Source organism: Besnoitia besnoiti, chromosome VI (assembly GCF_002563875.1).
Source record: "Besnoitia besnoiti strain Bb-Ger1 chromosome VI, whole genome shotgun sequence".
NCBI lineage: Eukaryota > Apicomplexa > Conoidasida > Eucoccidiorida > Sarcocystidae > Besnoitia > Besnoitia besnoiti.
Genome location: NC_042361.1, coordinates 3,476,625 through 3,496,749, shown reverse-complemented (window position 1 = coordinate 3,496,749; position 20,125 = coordinate 3,476,625). Strand labels below are relative to the sequence as shown.

Genomic DNA, 20,125 nt, shown 5'->3' with positions numbered 1-20,125 from the left:
GGCGGAAGCGACGCGGGAACTGTCACCTCTCGCCGGGAAGCGGCGTATGTCTCTTGGGCGAAGTCACGCGGCGCCGCCGGTCGTGGGAGCGTCGCCGCCCTCTTCCGCGGCATTGCTCTCTTTCGATGTGCGCCGGGCGCGCAGCGGGGAAAACGCCGGACGGCGTCGCCCTCCGGCGTCTTCACGCCTTCTCTTTCTTCTCCGCTCTGGAATGCATGACTTTCTCGGCGCCTTCGCGGTGGCGGAGGGCGAGAAGAAAGCCGAAAGCGCGGGTTTTCGCGTTGCGCGCCTCCGCGGAGCGACCGCGCAAAGCCGCGCCCGCGCAACGTCGCGGAAGACCGCACGTGCAGCTCTGCGGCAGCGCGGCTGAGAAGCTGAGGGGGGTGAAAAGCGCAGTCTGCGTGCGAGCAGAGCCGCACGAGGCGGTACGTTTTTGACGGTTCGCCTTATATTCTGTGACACGAGGACGACGCATAGAGTCGAGAGCGAAGAAAGGAGGAGCGGAAAAGCGAGGCCCGTCAGAGAGGAGGTGCCTTGCCCGTCTGTGCTTTCTTCTCCTGATGTTGTCCCATTTCGCCTCTTTTTCCTTCCCTGCTGGGTAGTTTCCATTCTGCCTCGCGCCGCCGGAGCATTGTCTCTCTCCCGCTCTCTCTCTCAGCCACCCTCGTCGTGGTGTCGCTCTCCCGAGACCTGAGAAGGGGAAACACAGTCGTCGGCCGCTTTGACGCAGCTCTCGCTCTCTCCAGTTTGTGTGGACTTGGCGCTTTTCTGTAGTCGGCATCGTTTCTATCGCTTTGTCTTTTGCTCTCTCGGCGTCCTTTAGCCGGCAGGAGACAGAGAGAACTCGGGTGCTTGACGCGCGCGCTTTCTCCCTGAGGAAACATGCGCGGGAGTTCTGCGCGTGCCTCTCGCCGCCGAGTCTCTCTTCTCTGCTTCCTCAAGAAACCGCCGATTTCTCTCCTCTCTTCTCTCTGAAAAAGCGGCGTCTTCCGCCGGCCGAGGCGGTGCTGCGCGGTCGCGTCCCCTTCGTTCGGTGTCGTTGCCCTTTTGTGTCTTTTTTCCGCTCTCGCGAGAAGGCGCGGGAAAGAAGAAGCAAACATTTTTCTCTGCGAGGGAGACCGGAGAGAGACCTGAGAGAGAAGAGAGGGACAATCGCTCTGCTTGCAGCTCTTTTTTCCTCTTCTGCTCTCTTCTCATCGACTCTTCTCCCTCTCTTCCTTCTCAGAGGAGGCGCCTCCAAACCTCGAAACTCCCGGCGTCTGTCCGTTCTCTCCCTCCTGCATCTCTGTCTCGGCGCTCCCTCCGCCTCCCGAGTCGCTTGTATCGCTCGTTTTGTCTGGTTTTCGCATTCTCCTCGCGTCTGTGTCAGACTTTTTTTGTTGCCTGTGCCCCATTGTCTCCTTCGTCCCGCTTGCCCGTCGCTTCTTTGCCCGCGCCGCCGTCTCGCCGCATTTGCGCCGTTGCTCTTCCCGTTATTGTTTCGATTTTTTTCTCCCGCCGGTCCCCTCTCTTCTTCGCTGTCGCGTCGACAGTGGGTACTTTTTTCGTTTTTCCTTCGCAGAGGTAGAAGGCCGTCCCTCCCTCTCTTTCCGTTGTGTCGTTTTTGTATCCGTTTTTTTCCGTTGCGTCCCGTACGCCTTTTTCGTAATTTGTGAGTTTTTGTTTTGTCGCAGGTGTCTCCGTAGAGCTGAGTCTATTTTCGTTGCGGATCGCGTCGTTTCTCTCCCCTGCCTCCTCTCTTCCTACGGCTCCCGCGCTAGCTTGTTTTCTCCACATCCGTTTGTCTCGCTTTTCTTGTCTCTCTCTCGCTCTCTCTTCTCTCTTTCTCTGCTCACGTCGCGCCCATCCTACACCCCTCCCCCCCCCGCAGCTGCATCCCGGGTGCCTGGCTGGCGTTCTCCTTCGCGGCTTTTCTTCCGTGCCTCCCATTTCCTTCCATCCTCCCGCCCTTCCCCCCTCTCTTCCCCCCCGAAAATGGCGTCTCCTCCGGTTTCCTCGCTGCTGCATCCGCAGGCGGCGGCGGCGAGCGCGGCGGCGTCCTTTGGGTCCTCGGTGTCTCTCCCGGGCGGCGCGCAGTGGCAGCCGAACGCGGACCACTTTGCGGAGATCGTCGGCTTGTTCGAGAAGGCCGGTTCAACAGACAACGCAGTGCAGCAGCACGTGGCACAGGCGTTTCAGACGCTGAACGCAATGCTAGACGCGCCCTGCTACCTGACAGAGATTCTCTCCTCCACCCGTCTGCCCTCAGACGTGCGCCAGCTGGCTGGCCTGACGCTGAAGAGTAACCTGCAACAAAAGCAGCCGCAGTCGCTCCCGCCGTTCGTGTCGCTGTACATCCGCCCGCGCCTTCTCGCGGCGATCGAGGAGAACGACAAAAACGTGCGGTCTGCCGCCGGCTCCGCCATCACCTGTCTCCTTTCGCTCGAGGGCATCGGCGCCTGGCCGGAGGCGCTTGAGCGCCTCTTCCAGCTCCTCGACGACCCCCGCGAAGACGTCGTCGACGGCGCCTTCTCTGCGCTCTCAAAGATAGTCGAAGACGCCTTCCCCGCGCTCCTCTACCTCGGCGCCTCGCGCGCAGAAGCCGGCACGCAGGGCGCCGCCGCCAAGGCCGACTTGCCCAACGAAACCGCCGCGGCCGCGCGCGGCGGAGACGCGCTGCCTAATGGGCGCGGCGGGGGCACAGAGAAGGGCGCAGGCGCCGAGGACGGGAAGGATGAGGAGCTGTTTGCGCAGTTCTGCGTCGCGCATCTGCTCCCCAAGCTGTTCACTCTCGCTCTGCCCGCGCACAAACCGACCGTCAGGCGCCACGCCGTCGCCTGCCTCGGGCACTTTGCGCAGAACCGCGCGTTCGCGCCGCAGGAAATCTTCGAGAGCTTCTTCCCGCGCTACTGGCAACTCCTCGGACAACTCGCGCAAGAAGCGGACTCCGAAATGACGCGGTTCGTCGTCCAGGGCATGGTTCAGGTGAGGGGACAGACTACAGACTCGCGTGCGCATCTTGCACGCCCCATGCCTATATATCTACATAGATACATATCTAACCACCACGCCGTCCACCTATCTGCATATTGACGTAACTATTTCTCATTGTGTTAGTGTACGTGCTTGTGCTTCGGGTGGCGTGAGCGCGTCAACTCTGCGGGATGAGGCGGCGACTCTGTGCCGGGGAAGCGCGACGCGTTTAACGCTGTACATATGCCTCTCCTCGAGGCTTTGCTGTGTGCGTCTCCGCTGATGCGTCTTCAAGCTGGAGTCACACTTTGAGGTTTTCGCTGGCGTCGCGACACGGCGCGCCATGTCGCGCGCTACGACGTGTATGTTCCTGCGAAGGTGTGTATAGTGCATGGGTAGCTCACTATACGTCTGTAGATGCAGGTGTAGATTCTTGCCTCCTTACTGGCAGTCTGGTTCTCCGTTGTTCCCACTGGGCTTTGTGGATCTCAACACGCCGTGCGCTTCACCCGCCTCTGCCTCGAGTGCTGTATTTATGTAAGTATATATATTTCCGTATTATATGTATATGTATATGTGTGGAAATGTGTATGGATGTATGAACACGAGCATGTATGTATGCATGTTATCTACTCTGTATGGACGTGTATGCGTGTGTGTGTGCACACACATATATGTGTATATGTGTGTATGTGTATATGAGTGTGTGGGTCTGAATCGAGTACGTTTGTGTGTGTGTGCGAGGGGTCAGGTCGTGGAGGTTCGCCCAGACGTGGTGTTCAACATGACGAGCGGGGAGGCGGTGTTGTCGTTCATGGTGCGGTGCTGCGGGCACGAGGACTACCGCGTGCGGCTGGATGCTGTCGAGTTCTGGCCGGTTCTGCTGCGAGACTCGGGTTACCACCAGCCGCTGCACGACTACCGCGACCGCGCGCTGGAGCTGCTGCGGCAGCAGCTGCCCACGCTGCTGCCGCTGCTCGTGCGGAACACGACCTACCACGAGTACGACTACTTGTCGATGGACGCCTCGCAGCTGGAGGACGACAACGCAGAAGTTGCCGACGAGGCGCGGGACATCAAGCCGCGCTTCCACAGACAGAACAACGGGGCAGGCGCTGCGGAGTGCGACGACGCCGCCGAGGAGGAAGACGAGGAAGAAGACAGCCGCGGCACCTGGGGCGACGGCTGGTCGGTCCGAAAGGGCAGCGCACTCGCGCTGGATCACATCGCCTCGGTCTACCGCGAGGCCGTGCTTCCTGAGATTCTCCCGCTGATTGAGGCGAGCCTGATTGATCCCAACTGGGAACGCCGCGAGTCCGCCGTCCTCACCCTCGGCGCGCTCGCGCAGGGCTGCCAGGACAGCCTCGAGCCCTACCTGCCGAATGTGCTCCAGTTCCTGCTCAACCTCTGCGACGACCCCAAGCCGCTGCTGCGCAGCATCTCGTGCTGGTGCGTGAGTCGCTACGCGTCGTGGATTTGCAGACACGAGGAGCAGTTCCTGAAGCCGGTCTTGGCGCAGATCCTGAAGCACGTCTTGGACCGGAACAAGCGCGTGCAGGAAGCCGCGTGCTCCGCCTTCGCGACCCTTGAGGAAGAGGCCTCGCTGCATCTCCTACCCTTCCTCCCCGACATCCTCTCCACACTCAAACAGGCCTTCCGCTTCTACCAAACCAAAAACCTGCTCATCCTCTACGACGCCGTCGGCACCCTCGCCGACTCAGTTGGATCGGCCCTCGCCACCGAGGCCTACAGCCGAGAAATCATGGAACCTCTCTTTGGGCGCTTCCAAGCCATCACCACCCTCCAGGACCCTGGCCTTATCGGCCTCTTCGAATGCGTCACCAACTGCGCAACTGCTCTCGGAGCATGTACGGCCCAAAACACTCAAACATATATACATATTATTTGTATTCATAGGGATATAGATACGCATGTACATCTGTGTATATGGTATATATGATTGTATATACTAACACATGCGTACATATATATATATATATATATATATATATATATATATATATATATATATATATATATATATATATATATATATATATATATGTTTGCGTATAGAGAGAGATGGGTGACTGTGTTGACGCACGCCTTCGTGCGTGTCTGCATGATGATGCTGTCGCGAGAGACGTCGTCGATTCTCATGAGGCGGCTGCTGCTTCCGCGCACGAGTCTACGCTGTCTGACTTTTCGGCCCCATGTCTGCTGCATCCGCTGCCACGTGACTATCCGTGCCGTTCTTTCTCGAGAATCAGCCACACTCGAGAACGCCGGCATGCTTTATGGGCGCTCACTTTATCGGTCTTTTTTTTTTTTTTAGATTTTGTCCCGTATGCGCAAGCGGTGACCGAACGTTGCGTCTGGATCCTTATGGAGTCCTTGACGCAAGTCGACCGCTTCGAGAAGGGCGAGCAGGTGCGTTTTCTTCACTCGCCTTTACTCTCTTGGCATCGACGCTTTGCTGCATCCTCATTCACAGTCGTATGCCATGCTTCCAGATCGCGGGTTTATATATATATATATATATATATATATATATATATACAAGTATATCTCTCTCATATATATACATATATGTATTTATGCATATATGTATATATGAACAGGCGTGGTGAGTTTCGGCAGTTGGAGTGGAGCAGTGTGTTTTTGCCGTTTTCTCACTTTCTCAGCGGCTGATCGGGATGGTGCAACTCTGTTGTTTCGGATTCCTCGCGGCTGTTCGTTCTCTGCGGCCCTCGCCTCCCGTCTCGTCACGCTGCAGCCCTTTTGGAACACGGTTTTTTGCTTCCTGCAGGCGGAGCGTCCCTCGCGGGATTTGATTGAGTCGTGCCTGGATCTCCTGAGCGGCGTGACGGAGGCGCTGGGACCGAAGATGTGCGACTTGCTCGCGCAACAGAATTTGAATTTCCTCCAACTCCTTCAGCGCTGCTGCCAGGATCCCTCCGCGGGGATGCTCCAGTCGTCCTTCGCGCTCGTCGGCGACCTCTCAAAGCACTGCGCCAAGTTTCTCCAGCCCCACCTCGCCGTCCTCATGCCCATAGTAAGTTCCCAAAACAAAAAAAGAAAAGAGGCTGTCCTGAGGTCGCGCACATGCGGCCCTTCTCGAGGGGGGGTGGGGATGAGACATTGGTTGCTCAGTGGCGAGTCTGGAGAACACCGCGAGAGGCTGCAGGAGGAGTTGTGCCGTGTGTTGACAGTGGGAGAGTGGCGCCTCCCGCGAGGGCTGAAATGTATAGCAGTTAAGATGTAAAGCCCATTACCAAATGCAGTATCATTAACGTAACGGGATAGTCCCAATTATTCTGCACAGGACAGAAGGCTGAGCCGGAGATGTGGGGCGGAGTGTCGAGAGGATGGCGCCTGGACTCAGGGCGCGACTCGGCGTGTGTTCCTCACTCATCAGCTGCTCGTCTCTGCCGCTTTTCTGTTTTTGTCAGCTGTCTGAGCATCTGTTGCACCACGCGACGAGCGTGCAAAACAACGCCGGCTGGGCGATCGGCGAGTTGGCTCTGCGCGCGGAGCCGCAGTTCATCGAGCCGCACGTGGACAGCATCGCCTCCAAGCTGATCGGCATCATCAACTGCCCGGAGTTGCACCGCTCGCTGCTGCAAAACGTCTGCATCTCTCTGGTAAGATAGTCAATGTCTCCACGCTCTGCGGGCGCGCTTCGCTGCTCGCGCGTCGCGCATCTCGCGTTTTCTTTGTTTTGAGTGTGCGCGTGGAGCTTGCACATTCCCTCGCCTTCGTGTTGCGTTTGTCGAATCGCGTGAGCGCGGGTGGCGGCGCGAGCGTTTCCGTTCGGTGCTGTCTCTGCCGCGCCGGGCGTTCTCTTGCCAGCGTACACGACTGTACCATTAAAACGAATCTTTCTATTGCGTTTTATATTGCGTTGTGTACGTTGCATTCTACTTGCATTACGCATCTTCTGCTTACATTAAATGGTTATACAAGCCTGCGTCAATCTCTTTTCTCCGCTGTTTCGCAGGGACGACTGGCGCTCGTATGCCCAGCAAAGCTTGCGCCGCATCTCAGCGACTTCCTTCAGCAGTGGTGCATCATCATGCGTCACGCGAAGAACGACGAGGAGAAGGCCAATGGCTTTGATGGTTAGTAGTGCTGCGGAGCTCGCGTGCGTGTTTGGCGCAGAGTCTGTTGTCTGTCTCTCAGTCGAATGCCTGTATTCGGGCTCTTCCACGAGTTCACCTGCGGCTTTCGCCGCAGGCGGAGAAGGTGTCAGAAAACCGCTCATCCGCAACTCTTCGTGGCGGCACACACAGACTGCGTGCGAGATTGTTGTGCTCGCTGGAGTTCGCTGCGCGGAATGTGCGTTGTTTTTCGGCAAGAGGCCTCCTGCGGCGCTTCGGGGAACGCGCGAGAATCGTGAGGCCCCGCGTGGCGCGACGCTCGCGTGTCCCGCAGTCTCTCTCTCTCTCTCGACGTGTCCGCCACGTCGCCGCGCTGTAGGTCCGTGGAGTGCCCGTCCTAAACTTGTGAACTGAGTTGACGCGTTTTTTGTCTGTTCTATCTCCTCAGGTATCTGCTCGTTGATTGAGATCAACCCAGAAGGCTGCAAGGACACGCTCTACGAGCTCGTTTTCTGCATGCTCGCCTTTCAGCCTTGCCCCGAGAAACTAAACCAGAAATTCACTCTTGTCGTTCAAGGTACGCCCACCGAAGCTGCGTGTCTCTCTGCTTCAATCTGCCTTGCGGTTGCCTTAATCTCATATACAATAGATCTATGCGTGGATCTATGTTAGGCCCCATGCTGCACGTCTCGCAGTCTCTGCACGCGTGTGCGCGTCGGCCGTGATCATCGAGCGTGCCTCCGCGTCGATGGGTTACCGAATAAGTATTATAAAACATATTTATATGTATATATGTTATATATGCATCTCTATATGCGTTTTTAAGTCGTGTGCAACGTGTAAGCGTGCTGCTGGCGCAGCGGCCGATGAGAGGGTCTTTCGTGGCCTTAACCTCTGTCCATCTGTCTCTCCCTCGCTGTGCGTCTGGCGTTGAGTCCACGGATGTCCGCAGCGCGCGGACTGCGTGATGGTAGTGTGTCTCGTGGCGTTGCATCGTCGCCTGTGGATGCCTGCGGATGTGTTTTCAGGGCTGAGCCAGAAGTATCCGGATCACTGGCAGGCGCTTTTCGACACGACGCAGACGCAGCGGCCTTTCCTGCCGCCGCCGATGCAGCAGGCCGTTCAGCTTCGGTTCTTTCCGTCGCAGGGGCCCCAGGCGGCGCTCACGCTCTCCAGCGCCTCTTAAGCCATCGTCTGTCGACTCCCGCGTCTGTCTGTCTGTCGCGCGCCGGTGTGAGCGTGAGCTGCGAAGTGGCCTCAGTGTGTGTCCCCGGGGATGCTCTGCCTGTGCGTCAGCGCATGCGCATGCTTGCTGCAGGCGCTAATACGCAGACGCTGCGGCTTCTCGGTCGCAGCGCGCCGTCCGCCAGAAAGAGAGGGAGCTTGTGCGCCAGGCCTCAACGAAGAGCAGACGCCTGCGTGAGAGACGGCGAAAGTCAACACGTCCAAGGCACCTGCGTCGGGTGTCTGCGTGGTGAGCACACGCGCAGACGTACAAGTGAGAAGTGCGCGTTGCGTGGCGCCCGTGCCGCGTTTCGGGCCGCCTCAAGCCCTCGTCTCCTTCATTTCTCTGTACGTATATATTTAGATATATGTATATGCATGCATGTGTGAAGGAGCGAACAACTGTGTCTGTCTCTGTAGTTGCAGAAGGGAGCAAGGCAGCAAGGCCGCTTTCTGTGGCGCGCGTGAATTTTTTTGTGTCGGGTTCGTCACTGTTGAGAGCATGGAAGGGTCTTCGTTCGTGGGTGCATCCGCCGTGTTGCGTTCGCGTCGGCGCCCAAGAGCCTTGGCGTGGGAAGAGTTCTTGTTTTGAATCTCTATGAGGAGGGGAGCGTGAGACAAGGGGGGGCGTCTCCGCTGTCTTGTTTTCGCTTACGCTCGCCAGCCGTGTGCGTGTTTCGATGCGTCAGTGAGTACGTGTCTTTGTCGTCCAGGGCCGCGTCGGTCCGGTGCGTCTGAGGTCTTTGTTTTATGGATGTGTTTTATAGTCTTCCGCTTCGCTGCTTCCCGCACGCTTTTTTGCCTCTTCGTCTGGCTCTGTGTTTTCGCGTCGTTTTGTCGTTCCTTCGCGCGTGGACTGTCTTTTTCGCTTTCTGCTTCGCGGCCAGCCGAATCGAGAAAATTCGAGCGAAGGAGCGCCAGCGAACGAGGCGCTCAGGGGGCCTAAGCAGCCTTTGGTCCCTTTTTCTTCGCTGTCCGCTCTTCACCTCTCGGCCGTTGGCTGTCCTTCCTCCGCGCCGCCTGTCGCGCTGAGCGCGAGCTGCGACGTTTTCCCTGTCTGTCGCTTTTCCGCTTTCTTCTTCGCCTTTGTCTGCGTGAAGCGCATGCGCGGATGTCCTGCGCGCATGCGCGTTCCCTCGGTCGGCTCGCAGGCTGGCGTGGGTCTCGTGAGTCGCGGAGAGCGCGACGTTCTTCGGTTTTTGTTCCTCGAGATGAGGACGCAGGGGAGGAAAGCCGCGGGAGCTTCGCACTTGCAGGTGCGCGTGTGGCTCTGCTCGTTCTGTCTGCTATGTGCCCCTGAGTCTTAAACAATTACGCACAGTTACGTTCACTGACGTGTGTTTTTGTAGCTCTCGAGTCGCGCTCCTTCTTTTTCTTCACGTTGTATAGCGTTGATCTGCCCTCTTTTTTTTTCGACACAGGGAGAGAGCCTCTTGTTTGCGTACATTTATTTCCACTACATTTACAGATATGCATGTAGCCAGAATACGTATGTGTGTATGCCGGGGTGTATGCGTGTCTACTATATGTGACCAAGGGGACGGGCTTTTTTTGTTTCGAGAGGCAGCGTCTTCTGCAGGCCTCTTACAGTGTCTGTTGTAGGATAGCACAGCCGCCTGCGGCCCGCGTTGGGCTCCGAAGAGGGGTGTTTCGTTTTCCTCCACATGCAGTTTAGCCGTTATGTAGGTAGTCAGATATGTAGCCAAGCACAAGCACAGTCGATGTCCACGTTGTACATGTAAATGTGTGTATATGCGTATGGATTTCTCGCAAGCGAAGCGTGCACGCGTCTGCAAAGACGTATATAGCATATGCATTTTCGAGCCCATATATGCACCGTTTCACGCACGTATGTTTTCCGTAGAACACGATATCAACACCATGTTCAATTTATTTCTTCCATTCCTCTGCGTCCGCCGCTCCCCGACGTTTCGACGGAAACATTGCCAGACTGAGTGCTGATTATCTGGCGATATGTGTATTCTTATTTATCCTTATATGCATATGCATATTTCGCTTTCAACGAGATGCACCGCATGCGGTAGCGTTGTTGACATTCAGCTAAGAAAAAACCGCTAGCGCAAAAGGCGGGAACCCGTGAGCCGAGGAAACACCGCGACACGTATGCAGACATTCTCTAGACACCACAGGCAGTACATGGCTGTGTTCATATATATATATATATATATATATATATACATATGTATATATATGTAATACTTGTACGGTTATCTCTGATTAGGCTTGTTATATAGCCATGGAAGTCTGGAGGCCCTTCTGCCTAACGTCGAGCCTTCAGGGTTCATGCAGAAGAAGACTAGGTTGTCATGAAATACGAAGGAATGCTGCGTCTACAGGGACGGAGATCCGCGCTTTCGCCCCAATCACGGTATATATATATATATATATATATATATATATATATATATATATATATATATACATATACATATATATATATGGACATGTGTACCTACATTGGTTTATATGGGCGATCTACAGCAGTTTTGAGAGTACTTGAACTACGTGTTCGTGCCATGGGTGTAGCTTGAGGTACCATGACGCATGCATGTGTCCAAAGAAATATCTCTTGCTCACATACGTATGCAGCTCAGGAGCGCTCTTCGTCTGTAAGCGTGCATTAAGGTTGCAGCAACGAGGGGTAGCGCAGAAGAGGCATGTTTCCAGAAGGCGTCTTCTTCTTGTTCAGCCCTTACACTTCCATAATCCTCAGCTTCACCCTTGAGCTGAGAGTGCGGAGGCTCAACGCAAGGGAAGTCGGAATAGCGCGCTGTACCCGCATGCAAGCGGGCGGGCAGTGAGCCGGACCAGAGTAAGACAAAAGGAGGGTGCTCGCCAGCTGCACGAGCTGCAGACGGGGGAATGCTTTCTCGCATCAAGCATGCTTCTGTACCGAGGTACGTTTCTCCCTCGTTTCCGCTGCAAAGAATTTCCTTGCAAGGCGGCTGGCGAGCGCGAACGTTGCTTGCTGCTTCAGAGTCGAGTCTACATACACACGATTCCGCACAGCGCTCGCTGGCTGCGGTACTGCGCGAGATTCAGCGGTTGATGAAGACGTTTTTTACACAGATATTCGACTATTTCCTAGGTAAATGACTCACTGCACACTCTTGTTTCCTAGAAAAGGTCTTTTAAGGATACTGCGGTGCCCGTTTCCGCTGCGTCGTCCGTCTCAGGCTGCGTCGTCGAGTCACGCAAAGTTGCACTCCAGTGTCTCGCTGTCTCTACTTCGGACGCCTAAAGAGGTTTCCGCTGTGCAACACTCCGAGGCGTTGGGTTGCCTCGTTTCTGTTCTAAAAGCGGCCACCCATCCATTTCGCTGTCTGTTTCTTTGCTTTCTGGTTTCCTGCGGGCCCGCCCGTTCCTACGATTACCCTGTGCCTGTGTCCGAGTGTCTCTCCGCTCTCCGTCCGTACACACGTAACCCTCTCTTCCACGTCTGCCTTTTATCGTCGTCCCTCAAATCCAGTTTCTGATCTTTTTCATCTCGTTCTCTTTGTTATATGCCCCCGTCTACTTCATATGGCAGATTTGCTGTTGTCTCCTGATGTCTACCCTCCAATGGAGTATTTCCGCCCACATTTGTTCCATCATCGGACTCTCCTGTCTTGATTTTTCTCGTTCGTGAATCTTCCTTCTTCGTCTGCCTCTGTAGGCCTCTCCCTCTTGTGTTTCGTAGTCGCGAGCTTCTCGGCACGCTCGTTTTCTTCCTCGAGGTTGGTGTCTTTGGCTCTTCTCCTCTATCTGACTCTCGCTGCTCCTCATCTGTCATTGAACTCGGTTCGCGTCCCTCTTGCCCAGGATTTACGCTTTTCTCAATGCGGCCTCTCGGCTTCTTCTTCCCTTCCTTGGTCCATGTGTGTTCGACACCGTGCCGCGCGCTTGCGTTGCAGGAAAAGCCAGATGTATGGGTGCATGTCTGCAGCCGCCGCTGCAACGAGTTTCAGTCTTTTCTCCACCCTCGCTCGGGTGCCTCGTTAGGCGCGCCGATTCTTCTCTCTCGCTCTCTGGCGGCTCCCGTGCCGCGGCTATCTACGTCCTGTCTTTCTGAAAGGTCTTTCTCCTCCCTGTCTCCTCGGAGGTCTCTGCCACAGCTTCGCCCGATTTCTTGCGGCGGCTGCACTTTCGCTGCTGACTATCCAGAGTCCTCTTCGGCGCCTCCTCCTCTGGCGCCTCGGTTTTCTTCTAAGTTTTCCGTTGATCCGGCCTTTGCGCCGCGTGGGTATCCCCACGCGTCGCGTTCGACTTCCTCTTTGCCCGCACCACTTCCTGCCTCGGCGGCGCCGCATGCAACGTCCTGCGCCGCAGAGCCCGAGCGACCTTTAAAGAGGAGACGACGCACCAAGATGTCCGCGGAAGGGACACCCGCCGCGCCGACTGCCTCCTCGCTCGCATCGCCGCTCTCCGCCGCGTCCGCTTCCGCTGTGCCGCAGCCAGAGAGTGTGGCGGGTAAGCAGGAAACGACCTGCGATGCGGGGGAACAACCTGCGAAGAGAAAACTGGAAAAACGGAGTGCACCGCTGAGCATCGTCACCTGGAATGTCAACAGTCTCGCCGCTCGCATGCGCGACCCGCGGCAGTGGTTTTTCTTCTCGCGCTTTCTCCAAACAACCGAGCCGGTATGGCGCCCAGCTTGCCCCCCTCTCAGCGGCAGCGTTGAGCTCTCTCTGTTGGGAGCAGAACTGTGATGAGAGTCACGTATTCGAAGTCAGACATCCCTGGTCTTTTGCGTCGCATCTTTCCGTGCTGAGTCTCTCGTTTCTTCCTCCATAGGTTGTAGGGTCGATGAAGGCGCGACGCTCGAGCCTCCGCGCCTTCCTAGCAGCTACGAACACGACTCCGCGGCGGAAGGTTTTTCGATGGCATTTGCGATTCGTTTGCCCTTGCTCTTTTTCCGCTTTCTTCGCTGTTCAGCGGACTGGCTCTCGGGTCGCCCGCGACCGTCCCCGCTCGCCGCTGGTGCCGCTCGTCCCGTGCACCTTGGCGACCTCGCCTCGTGACATTCACGTTTTGTTTTCTTTGTGTTCCCTTGCTGACTTCGCAGGACATTCTTTGCTTCCAGGAAGTCAAGCTTGCTGCCCACGGACCTCCTGGTAAGGGGCTGGCCTTCGACCATCTTGCCGGCTTCGATGAGACGCTTCCAGCCTTCCATAGCTGCGAATGTGTATACATATATATACATATCATGTATATATGTACACATATATATACTGGCTTCCAAGTACATGCTTTCGTGAGGGTGTCTGCGCGTTACCTTTTCCTCTTTCACGTGTTTGTGTCCTTACCGTATCCACTGCGTGCCTGTGCACCTCCGCGTATCTGCAAACATACACATGTGAATATATATATATATATATAAATATAAGTACGTGTATATATATATACATATGGATTAGTGTGTGCGTATATTTCTTGCATTTGGTTTGTCTGGCAGGGGCGAAGCGCGGCGACGGCATGCCGCGTGACCATTCGCGCATAAAGTCGTCCGACAAGGTCAGCAGCGTGGAGGCGAAGGAGATTTCCGAGACGCTCGGCGCACTCCTGCCTCATCACAAGCTCCTCATCTCCCTCGCCGACTGGCGCTACAGCGGTAAGAACTCTTCAGTGGCGGCCGGGGGGGGGGGGGGGGGGGGGGGGGGGAGAGGAGGAGAGGTAGGCTTTTTCGGCAGGAGCTGCTTCTAGTTCGTCTTGGCGAGCGCGAACTATGGAGGTAGGTGAGCCTAAATATATCAAAGGAAGCGACAGAGATGCGGAGAAAAGATGGGTATGGATGAGGACGCTCTGCGTTTCTACACGTGTGCTGTCTTCAGGGCAGATGATGTTTATCAAAAAAGACATCCAGGTGCGTTCGAAGTCATCAAATCGAGGGCAAATGTCTGCTGCATATATACGGATACACATATATACGCCTTTGTATGTACATGTTTAACCAGAGACATGCCTTGGAGTCGCACGGTGCAACGAGCTCTGCGAGTGTGTCTAGATCTACTAATTAGCAGCGTATATAGTCCCTGTGTTCATGTATATGGACGTATATTGGTTTGAGTTTTTCGCGCGTTTCAGGAAAGGCCAAAAAGTCACAGGGCGAATGGTGTGGCTCCCAGAGAAGCCGCGAGGGGGGGATCCTGCCAGATAGATGACTTGAATGAGCAAATGCATAGGCTTCACATCTTGGGGAAGGCTGTTTTTTCTTTTCGCCTGAGCCCCACTGTGTCCAGGTGCGTCCCCCGTCTCGCGTGGCTCGCCGGCTGCGTGAGGTCCCCGTTCTTTTTGTTTCTTTCTTCGTTTGGTCTTTGTTTCGAAGGTCCGGTCTGTGCGCTACAATCTTTGCCTGGGCGAATGGCCAGCGCAGCAGCATGATCCGGTGAGTCTGCGCGGGTTTCTTGTCGCTAAAAAAAGTCTGTTCATTCGCCAGGTTTCGCTCGCCTCGCTACGGTTGCTGAACTGCCCGGCCTGCGTTCAGTCGTCTGCGTTCTCTGGTGTTTGCTGCGAGACGGTCGCGAACGGAGAAGGCCTCGCGCGTCTTCAGTGGCGCCGTGCAACTCGTTCAGCTGTCTTAAGAAGTCCAGTGTGTTAGCGGAGAACTGCAATCCTAGAGGACTTTGTTTTCTGCACCTCGTAGCTGGAGTCACTGTCACTAGCCCAGGCTATAATGCCTGCGTTTGTTCGAATTCACTGGGGTTTTTTGCCCGAGTCAGATATGCATGCGCTTCCCCCTGTGTAGCGTCGCTCGACATGTTGCGGGCTGTTGGCCTGGTTGTTCGGAAAGCACCTTCCTCGCCAATGCTGACAGTGCGTTTCATCTCGCTGCCTCTCCATCTGTCTATCGATATGTCTATCGATCTATATATCTGCCTATCAATCTGTGCATCTCTACCTCTCTATCTATCTACAGATCTGCCTGTAAATCTGGCTGTCTCTCTTTTTCTAGTGTGTCACCTCGCCAAGAGGATTCTTGTCTGGTTTCGTCCATTAGGAAGGCCGCGTCATTCTGGCTGAATTCGATCCCTTCTGCGTCCTCGCAACGTAAGTTGCCCTCAACACACCCGCCTGCTTGCGTTTTCGTTCCTAGCCGCCTTCGAGCTTCCGACCTATGTGATTCTGTCTTGTCTATATAGATTAATGCACATATATGTATGTATATATATGGATATGTGTGGTACTGTAGTTTGGGGCTGCAGTGTAGTGTGGTCGCATGCATGTCACACGTGGACAGCTGTGAAATATGCAAAAGTATGTGTTCCTGCTGGCGGTAGCGGGGCTGGCCCATGATCGCTGCAAACTGTTCTGCAGGACCGGCAGGTGCATGCGCGCCTGCAGGCGCTGCGAAGGTTTCTGCGTCTCAGTTTTCGCGGCCTGTCGGCCTCCGTCGCGTATGCTGCGACTGCTCTAGATCTTACGGGCCCGCAGTTTAGGGGTTAGGGTTTCCCTATTTCTGCCGCTTTCCAGGTTTGGCGTTGAGGGTTTCGCTATGTCTGCCTCTTTCCAGGTACAGTCCCAACAACGGCGGTACACAGAAATCGTTTCAGAGGCGGCGGCTGTGGGATGAGCGTATGCGCGAGTTCGTCACGCGACGTAAGTCTCCTCATTCATGCGTTGCGACACACACAGCCACGTGAGTCCATGCACACACATCTATGCATAGAACTATATATTTACTTGTGTATATATATGTACATACGTACGGCTGAGGGGGATGTCCTTTTTCCAGTGTATGGGTGTCACAGGGGATCTTTGGCTTTGATTCTGCAGTTTGATATGTGTGGGCGACATGCTGTCTCGCTGCGGCGCATTCCTGTATCATTTAGGCTGGCCTTTAACTCCGTACGCAGGCTTCGGCGCGCCTGCGCATGGATGCTCTATACCACACCCGAGCGTCACAACGCAGGTCTCTCTACACGATATTCATACATGCATAAATATATCTGTGAATGTCTATACGAATATATCAGCGCACACATGTCCATAAACTGTATATATTTATCTAATCACACATGGTCATTTTTATAAATGTAAACGCATAAGTGCATGTGCCCAGCGCTAGACAGGCCACCCGCTGGACGTGCCCGGCGGATTTCTGTCGTCATACAGAGGCCGTCCCTGAAGCGCGTCAAACAGGGCGTTTCAGACGACGAGAGTGCGTATATAGGGTCGACACATAAGTCTTTTTAAAAGAGAATCTTCTCGTATGTCTATAGAGGCAAGTCTGTTTTTCTGTGGACTTTCGCCTGTGCGCTTGCAGTGAAAAAACCGTTGATCTGGGTCGGAGATCTCAATTGGTAGGCTCCCAGGGCATGATCTCGGATATTTTCAAATATTTCCTTATTTTCCCGCTGCCCATAAGCATCTCCACAAGTGATACCAGCCAGTCCGAGACAGGCCTTCAATTCAAAAAATAATTTATATACACACGGGCGGGAAAGGGGGCGCCCGGCACACAGGAGGCAACGCAGAGAGAAGGAAACACGCTGCGGGCCCCTCGGGTTCACCCGTTTTGAGGGCTTAGGGTTGTGGTTGCTTGTGCTGGATGTCTGCGTTTTTTTCGCGCGTGCAGCGCTCCGGAGGACATCGACCTCTCTGATCCTGAGCGATTTCGTTCGGTCATCCACGAGAACGACGACGGGACGATTGATCCTGTAGGGCTCTTTTCTTTGCATGTTTACCTTTTTAGCCAGTCCTGCAGGTCTCAGAGCACTTGCCGCTTCTTTAGTCACCACCGTGTCGCCTTCTTGCTCCCCCGCCTGTTGAGTGTCCACTTGCTGAGAGGTCTAAGCAGCTTTCTGCGACAGCACCCTTTTTTCCGAACCTTGCGCCTGGCCGAGCACGGTCGTGAGCAGATGAGAGTGGGTAGACCTGCATCAACGGACAGGTCCGTGCACAAGGTGTTCGCGTAAGGAAAACTGCTATGACGTCCTTTTGCTGCGCAGCCGTATGTATGAATGCGAGGCTACTTCCAGCGTTATGCGCGGGGGGTCGTCCGCAGCCACACTCTGCACACCGCCCCTGCTCATCGCCTCGATACGCCTCCGAGGAGGATGGCGAACATTTTATTTTTGTAGGAGAATATCGGTCAAGCCGGGTGCACAGATGCTGAGCGCAGGCGCTTCAGGGAGATCCTCGAAGCTGGGTGAGCGAGACCCGCGGGGGACAACTCGACGCGTTTGGTCGCGAGATAACTGCATGCGTTTCGGCGTCTGTCCCGCAACGCCACCAGTCACACAATGACGAAGAGGCTGTGGATGCCGTTCGCTCGTGTTCGCGGATGTGTGTGTGTGGGATGCCGGGCGACGCCGCGTTGTTCAGGATATCTCCCTCGCTTCACGCACCCTGCAGTCACACAGCCACACATCAACTCACTTGTATGTTCGTATTTTTGTTTGTATATCTTTCTGTGTAATATATGTCTATTGATCCATGCCTCGACCTTTCAGTCTATATGTCTATGTATCTGTCTATCTTTTTATGTGTATATGTCTTCATATGTCTTCATCTGTGTGTATTTCTATTTTTGTGTATCGCACGACGCTTCTGCCTCCCTACATGTACATATGTCTAGCCTCTTGCTTGAGCTGAACGTGTTATGGCCGCTGCGGTGCGTCCGTTTCCTTCTTCCTCTATCCTCGCTAGCAGGCTGCTAGCGGACACCCGCACTTCACAGGCAGCAGAGGACTCTGCGCGGCTCTAATCTAAATTTGTTTCTTGCTGAACTTTCACTGTTTCCTCCAGGGACTTGGTCGACGCCTTCAGAGGGCTGCATCCCCGCACGGAGCCGCCGCCGCTGGAGAGCGCGGAGTATTCTTGGCGCGGTGAGTCCCTGCGCAGTCCTGATCAACTGTAGCTGGACCGCCGATCGGCTGTGCAGAGATGCGTCCATTCCGCTTGCGCGGCTGAGCCGAGCGGCGCGCGTGGATGTTTGCAACATCGAAAGATATCGCGGGGGCGCGCGTTTCGCTCCCGATGCGGACTGGAAGCGCTGCGTGGCGCTTCATCGGCGGCTGCCCTTCGTGCATCCGTGCGCGGGTCCTTCGATTGTTTCAGGTTTCGCTTTTGGGGTTTCTGTCGCCGTCTCGCCTGGTTTCCCATGGCCAGTGGCCGCCCCGCTCACATGCAGAGAAAGTGCATGTGAGCGGGGCGAGCCTCAGGAACGTCGCGAGCCGGCGGGAGAGAGGAAGTTCTGTCTGCGCGTGTGCGCGCAAGCCGAGGAGACGCCGCAAAGGAGTGGCTCTGTGTCCGTTTGGTTTTCGTTTTTCAGGCTTCGGGGGAACGGGACCTCGCGGGATGCTGCGGGGCCTCGGCATGCGGCTCGACCACATCGTAAGCGGCCTGTGTGCGGAAGCCCTGAACCCTATGGGGCGAAAGCATCTGCAGCAGAGGCGCAGAGGCAGTCCGTTACACGCGCACGGAGGGGGCAAAGCCTCTTCTCTTTTTAGTAGATGTGCCCTCTGGAGCCGCGTAGATACGCTGCCGTATCATGTGGCTAGTTGAGACTGCAGCCCGCGGATATACGCTGTCGTATGATGTGTCTGGCTGGGAGCCTCGCATGCACTATTGGCATGGCGTGCGTTATTATATATATACATGTATTTATTCCCCTGCGTGTAAGGTTTAGGGGTAGATATGCGTGCGCGCCTTTCGTAATCCCTAGGGAATGATCTCTGTGAAAAGAGTGGATTGATAACTGTATATGATGGACTCTTTTGCGCGTGCCACATATATATATGCATAAGTATCCTTGTACCTGCGTGTATGCTTGACACTGTCGAGATCCCCTAGAGAAACGTCTACGTCTGTAATACGGCGGGTCTGCGCGCAATCGACGTGAAGTATTTATTGTGACTGTCTCGGGCGTGTAGCTGTTGTGGATACTTCTCACATATTCCACCGCGGTTTATAACGTAGATGCTTGTATTGTGTAAGATGTTTGCCCTCTTGTTTTGAGGTTTTCTTGTTTTCGGTCGCCCTTGTCGCCACGCAGGTTCTGACCAAGCCATTGATGGAGGCAGTGGAGCTCGTGCGGATCTGTGGAGCCGGGAAGTCAAAGGTAACTTGACTCAGCTAAACGGCGTGTCGCCTGTATGTTTTCATACAAAAAATCTATTTTAGTAAAACTCGTCCGCAACCCGGGTCTGCCTGCCGTTCGCCTGCGAGCGAGTAGACGTGATTAGCCTCTTTGTCTCGATAAGAAGCTCCAGCAGGCTTTTTTGTGCATTGGCTTCGTGTTTTTTGTCTTTCTTTCGTGTGCATGCGCAGTCGAATTTTTTCGGGTCTGATCACTGTCCCGTTTTAGTGCGCCTGAAGGAGCGCGAAGTCGCAGAGCTCCCGGCGGTATATTCTGAAACCCTCTGCGCGTCTGCCACGCCGCCCGCTGCGAAGAAGCGGAGGGAGGGCGCCTTGGCAGGCTTTTTCGAGAAAAAGCGCCGCGAACAGCAGAAGCAGCCTGAGAAAGCATCCGAGGCGATTGTCGTCTCCGACTCGTCCGACAGCGAGAGGAGGAGCGAAGCGACCAAAGCCGTCTAACGAAGGAGCTGTTTGGCGGAGTCCTGGTGCGCCTTGAAGGAACTACTCTGCCTCGTGACACAGAAACAGAATAAGGGGGAGGACGCGTCAAATACGTGCAACACGGGGGCGGAATCGGGCACCCAGCAAGCCACAGACAGGTAAAAACGAGAAGCGAAACGCGCAACTCACCAGCACCCAACACGACAAGAATCAGACGCCGCAGAAAGTGCGACGACATAAAACCGAGCGTTTGGAAGACAGTGGAATCTGAGGCGACGCGAGGAAGCACTGTCATTGCTGGCAGCTCAATTCCGTGAACGTACTACATG

General features: G+C 55.2%; 2 protein-coding genes across 2 annotated transcripts; both read left to right on the top strand.

Moving 5' to 3' along the window:
- Window positions 1-1,974: 1,974 nt before the first annotated feature.
- Window positions 1,975-8,238, top strand: BESB_068970 (HEAT repeat-containing protein; the record flags this gene model as incomplete). The annotated part of the gene is made up of 8 exons (XM_029365290.1): window positions 1,975-2,964; window positions 3,704-4,820; window positions 5,288-5,382; window positions 5,762-6,007; window positions 6,405-6,596; window positions 6,953-7,073; window positions 7,501-7,629; window positions 8,081-8,238. The coding sequence occupies 8 exons, from the start codon at window positions 1,975-1,977 to the stop codon at window positions 8,236-8,238; spliced, it is 3,048 nt and encodes a 1,015-aa protein (XP_029218873.1).
- Window positions 8,239-12,115: 3,877 nt separating this feature from the next.
- Window positions 12,116-19,814, top strand: BESB_068960 (exonuclease III APE; the record flags this gene model as incomplete). Its single annotated transcript, XM_029365289.1, has 14 exons — window positions 12,116-12,916; window positions 13,342-13,390; window positions 13,732-13,887; window positions 14,108-14,139; window positions 14,602-14,661; window positions 15,274-15,323; window positions 15,787-15,872; window positions 16,540-16,576; window positions 16,852-16,933; window positions 17,357-17,424; window positions 18,024-18,103; window positions 18,550-18,611; window positions 19,273-19,338; window positions 19,548-19,814. The coding sequence occupies 14 exons, from the start codon at window positions 12,116-12,118 to the stop codon at window positions 19,812-19,814; spliced, it is 1,896 nt and encodes a 631-aa protein (XP_029218872.1).
- Window positions 19,815-20,125: the final 311 nt, after the last annotated feature.